This window comes from Orycteropus afer, unplaced genomic scaffold (assembly GCF_000298275.1).
Source record: "Orycteropus afer afer isolate SDZICR_OR568_19922 unplaced genomic scaffold, OryAfe1.0 scaffold00635, whole genome shotgun sequence".
NCBI classification, from domain to species: Eukaryota; Metazoa; Chordata; class Mammalia; order Tubulidentata; family Orycteropodidae; genus Orycteropus; species Orycteropus afer.
The window spans coordinates 1,300,338-1,305,052 of NW_006922222.1; the positions used below are offsets into that span (position 1 = coordinate 1,300,338).

The 4,715-nt window shown below is 44.4% G+C and overlaps 1 protein-coding gene across 1 annotated transcript in view; it reads right to left on the minus strand.

The window, feature by feature from the left end:
• The window catches only part of TARS1 (threonyl-tRNA synthetase 1), a 46,059-nt gene extending 42,821 nt beyond the window's left edge, over positions 1-3,238 (minus strand). The window contains exon 1 of the mRNA XM_007956562.2: positions 3,218-3,238. Within this exon, the coding sequence (XP_007954753.2) occupies positions 3,218-3,238 (21 nt within the window). The remainder of the gene's footprint in view (positions 1-3,217) is intronic.
• Positions 3,239-4,715: the final 1,477 nt, after the last annotated feature.

A 4,715-nucleotide genomic window follows, 5' to 3' on the forward strand; every position in this document is an offset into this window, starting at 1 on the left:
TCAATGACATGAGACAAAGTATATGTGAACTGCTGTATGAAAAGTGAATTTACTCTGTAAATCTTCACCCAAATCAAAATAAAAAAAATATATATGAGTCCTAATTTCACGCTGAGTAAAAACTTTCTCCACCCCAATATTCTAGATTTAATAAACTTTTAAGGTTTATTTATATTCAACAGCTAGATTATGAATAATCGAGTAAAGAACTACAGCTTAAAGGGTCCCTATACGCCTTCACTATGGTGGAACTGACAGGCCCAGTCCAGTAAACTGGGTAAGAAGAGGCGTAAAATTTAATTGTAGGTTTTTGTGTATAGATTTAAAATGGAAAGAGAATAAATCAATTTTTCTAATAAAGTATCTTTAGTTTTAGCCATGCAAATAGTTGTCAAATAAACAGTAGTGGAGAAGAGGGAGAGAATTAACCTAAGAGTTACTATATTCTAAACAACTCTCCATTTTACAAATGAGAATGCTGGCTCAAAGAAGCTACTTAATTTGCCCTAACGTATACAGTTAGTAAGTAGTACAACCAGGACATTAAAATAGGTTTCTCTGGAACCTTAAGGTCTGTCCTCTCTTTACTACAACCATAGGGAAGATAGTAGACAACTATTTTTAATTTCTAAAGAAAATAGAATAAAAATGTGTTTATATATTTACAAGCAATTTAAAATTTCAAACTGAAAGTTAAGATACAGAACTGATTGTGAAGGGAAGCCACAGAGTCACCTTCCTTGGGATGTTTAGGAGTTGACAGAGAAGTAACTGCAGGGTGTAGTTTAAGTAAATTCAAGCACAGAAACTGCTAGCAGAGGTTATGGAAGTACAATCTGATTACATGCACCTGAGCCAAGTAATTTGATGGAGTATCTGTCACTGACTGGTTCCCAGGTGCATCATGGGAAGCAGGATAGCACTAGGGTATGAGGACCGGCTATAGAACACTGGGCTTGAGCAAGTTACTTACTGTTCTTATGCCTGTTTCCTCATCTGTGTAGTGAAGATAACAGAACCTAGTTAATAGCTATTATGAAGACTAAAAGAGTGAATGCACATAATGGATTAATACAGCGTCAGGCATACAATAAGCATGCAATAAGTATTAGCCACAGTGCAATCATCACTGTAACCAGCTGTCAACTCCAACTCATGTGTGTCACAGTAGAACTGTGCCCCACAGTGCGTTCAATGACTGACTGACTGAAGCAGACTGCCTGGCCTTTCTTCCAAGGCCCCTCTGGATAGATCTGATAATCATGTATCATCTCCACTTAGAATGACCTTGTGGAATATTTATGGACACAGAAAGTTGTTGACTGTATGTCATAAGCCAAAGGCATATAAACAAGTCACAAAACAACAATGATCCCATTTTAAATAAAACATTTAGAAAGATGGAACCTTTCATCAGGGCATCCTCATTTTACTGATGGGAAAATTATGACTTCTAAGTAATGTGTCCTGTCACAGTCTTTAGCTGAGGATGCTTTAGTTCTCAGACATCATCATTTTTCACTTGGACTAGTCCAACAGCCTCTGGCATGTGGCCTCACCTCTTTCCAATGTACCTTCTACCCCTTTACAAATACAATCCATATATGTAATTTTCTGCTTAAAATCTTTCATGTGTAAGATACAATCTCAAATATTCTTGGATGCCCATGGTAACTTGGGTATGGCTTTTCACACCTTTACCTGGGAAGCCCTGCCCTGTCTGGTTTACGTGGTGAACTTACGCTCATTATTCCAAACTCAGTTCAAAGGATTCCTTGCAAACCCAGTTAGGAGCTTCTTCTTCTGTAATTCCACAGGGTTTACCACACTATGCTATGGCTGTCTTTCTTTGTCTCTCACACACCAGACTGTGAGGCCCTCAAGGTCAGGAACTGGGTCCTATTCGTTTTCCTACTAGCAGTGGGCTAGCAGAGTCCAGCAGGATGAAAACTTAATGTTTGTTGAAAAAAAGATCCGGGTGGGGTGAAAGTGAACTGAGAGATGTTCCTGTGCAGAAACTCTCTTAACTTATTGCCGTTAAGTCACATCCAACTGATAGCCACCCTTCCTTGGGTTCCAAGGCAGTATCTCTATGGAAGTAGATTGCGCAACCTTCCTTTGGAGAAGTGGCTGCTGGGTTTGAACTGCCAGCCTTCTGGTTAGCAGTTTGCCCTAGAACCATACCAAAGAGAAAGTTCAAAGGCTACACGATCAGCTTATGTGAACTTGATAAGGCATGCCTCCAGCACTGTGAACCGGGAAGAGTGGAACCACTCTGGAATCCACCAGCTGCAGTCACCCCGCCTCCACTACTTATTTACAACCCTCCCAAGCTTGGAGCTGGATAATGAATAAGGAAGACGGAAGAAGAGTTGATGCTTTCCAGTTGTGGTGCTGGTGAAGAATGCTGAAAGTACCATGGGCTGCTAAAAGAACTAACATATCTGTCCTGGAGGAAGTGCAGCCAGAATGCACCTTGGAAGCGAGAATGGCCAGACTTCGTCTCACCTACTTTGGTCATGTTGTCAGCAGGGACCATTCCCTGGAGAAAGATGTCATGCTCGGTAAGGTGCAGGGTCCACGAAAGAGCGTAAGGCCCTCAATGAGATGGATTGACACAGTGGCTGCGGCGATGGGCTCAGGTATAGCTGGGATCATAGAGCTGATGCGGGGCAGGGCGGTGTTTCGTTCTGCTGTGCATGGGGTCGCTATGAGTCGGAGACGACTCGACGACACCTAATAATAACCCAAGCTTGGGCAAGTTATATCAGGTCTCTAGAACTCGGTTCTCCCTTCCTTAAACTGGAGCAAAACCTCCTCCTTTTTCATTTAGCATCAAATAAGAGTATACCCACATAGAGTGAGTCAAAAAGTCCACGGATCCTGAACCCTACATTCTAATTGTCTCGATTTCTAATTCGATGTATGACTCTGAGCAAGACACTCACTCGTTATTTGTTTCCTCAATCGCAAAAAAAGGTCAGACCTGGAGAAGACCTCAAGACCCCTCCCTACTCTGTGAATGGCCGATTCCTTCGCCAAAGGGGCCCCTGACTTGCCCAGGAGGTCCGCACCTCCCTTGCCCTCCCCCGCCCCACAGCGGGGACCACTTCCTTCTCCCCCGCCCAGTCCCTTTCGGCGCTCCCCCGGCACCAGAGAGCAGTGTCGGCACAGAGGAGAGCCCGGCACGGCCTCCAGGCCTCATCAACCAGCTCACCGGCTTCTCTTCGCCTCCCATCTTCCCGGAAGGATTGCTAACTTTCTCCTCAGACATCGGAGAGCCACGAAAAGAAGACGGAACCCAAAAGCGACAGTCTTAAGGTAACGAGAGCCGACGCCGGTCAGACGTGGACCTAGACGGCCAGAAACACTGCGCTTGCGCCACGTGGCCCTGAATGGACCAGCTGATGCAATCCGAAGGCGCCCAAACTACGCCTCCAAACCTGCCAGCCGAAGGGGCTGGTATTTGACAGTGAGAGAAGGCGGACCCTGCCTTCCCTAAGCCAATGGGAAAGCTCGTTTGGTGACAGAGCACTTCTAGGAACTGAAAGTCTGGTGGTGGGGGAAGGGAACTCGAACTTCTTGCATCGCTGAACTGTACCCTTGCAGAGCTGGGAAGTGCTCATTGCGCGTGCGCTATTTCTCCACAGCTCACTTGTACTTACAAGTAAAGGGCTTCTCGGGCCACCGTATGGAATAAGAGGCGCTCAGCTAAAACTATACAAAAGTCTAGGCAACGTAGATAGTGTTCCTTGCACTGAGTGGAGTACCTAGAGTACAGGTTTTCCTGCATCTTCGCTGCCGTCTGGCGTGGCGTGATTTCCTGCTCTGGGGACAAGTCAGGGCCCTCAGCCTGTAGCAGTGAATGGAGACCTGTTCATGGTAATTCAGGCTTTTCAAAGTAAGAGTAGGAGCTGTGGTGGCGTAGGGCCTGAGGCATTTGACTGCTAACCAGAAGGCCGGAGGTTCAAACCCACCAGCCACTCTTCGGAAGGAAGGTTGGGCAATCTACTTCCGTCGTGATATCGCTTGGGAAACTCGGGGGCGGGGGGTCGCTGTGAGTGGATCAGACTCCATGGAAGTAAGTTTTTTGGTTTGCTTTAAAGCCCGAGTCTTTGTAGTCAGAGGACTGGCATCTTCCTCGAAAATTCCTTCGTAGATGTACCGTCAATCTATAATGCCTGGGGAAGCATTTTCTAACACTCACGAAGCCGAAATGATCAGCTTGGAAACCTTTTACTTTGTAACCACGAAGACTCCATGGATAGGTCTCCGTGTTTAGATTAGAATGGATCTTCATTGACTTTGGCAGCCACTTTAAAACAGGCTAATTTGAGATCAGAAACACAATTGCCACTTTCTCAATTTATGTAAAAAGTCACCCAAGTTTTATGGATTTTATTCTAGATGAAGCAGTTTTTTTTTTTTTTTTTAATGGTATATTTTTACCATCTAAAAAAATTACTCTCCTAGTTTGACACACTATTTTAATTGGAACTTTTTATCACTTAAATTATTGTCTCAAATTGAGATTTTAGTTTTTTAAAAATGTTAAAATTGAACTAGCTAGGTGTTACTACTTTGGTCATGCTATCAGAAAGGACTATTTCCTGGAGAAGGATATGTTGTTGTTATGTGCCGTGGAGTCGGGCCGACTAGGCAGTATCACTATGGAAATAGATTGCCCAACCTTCCTTCTGAGGAGTGGCTGGTGG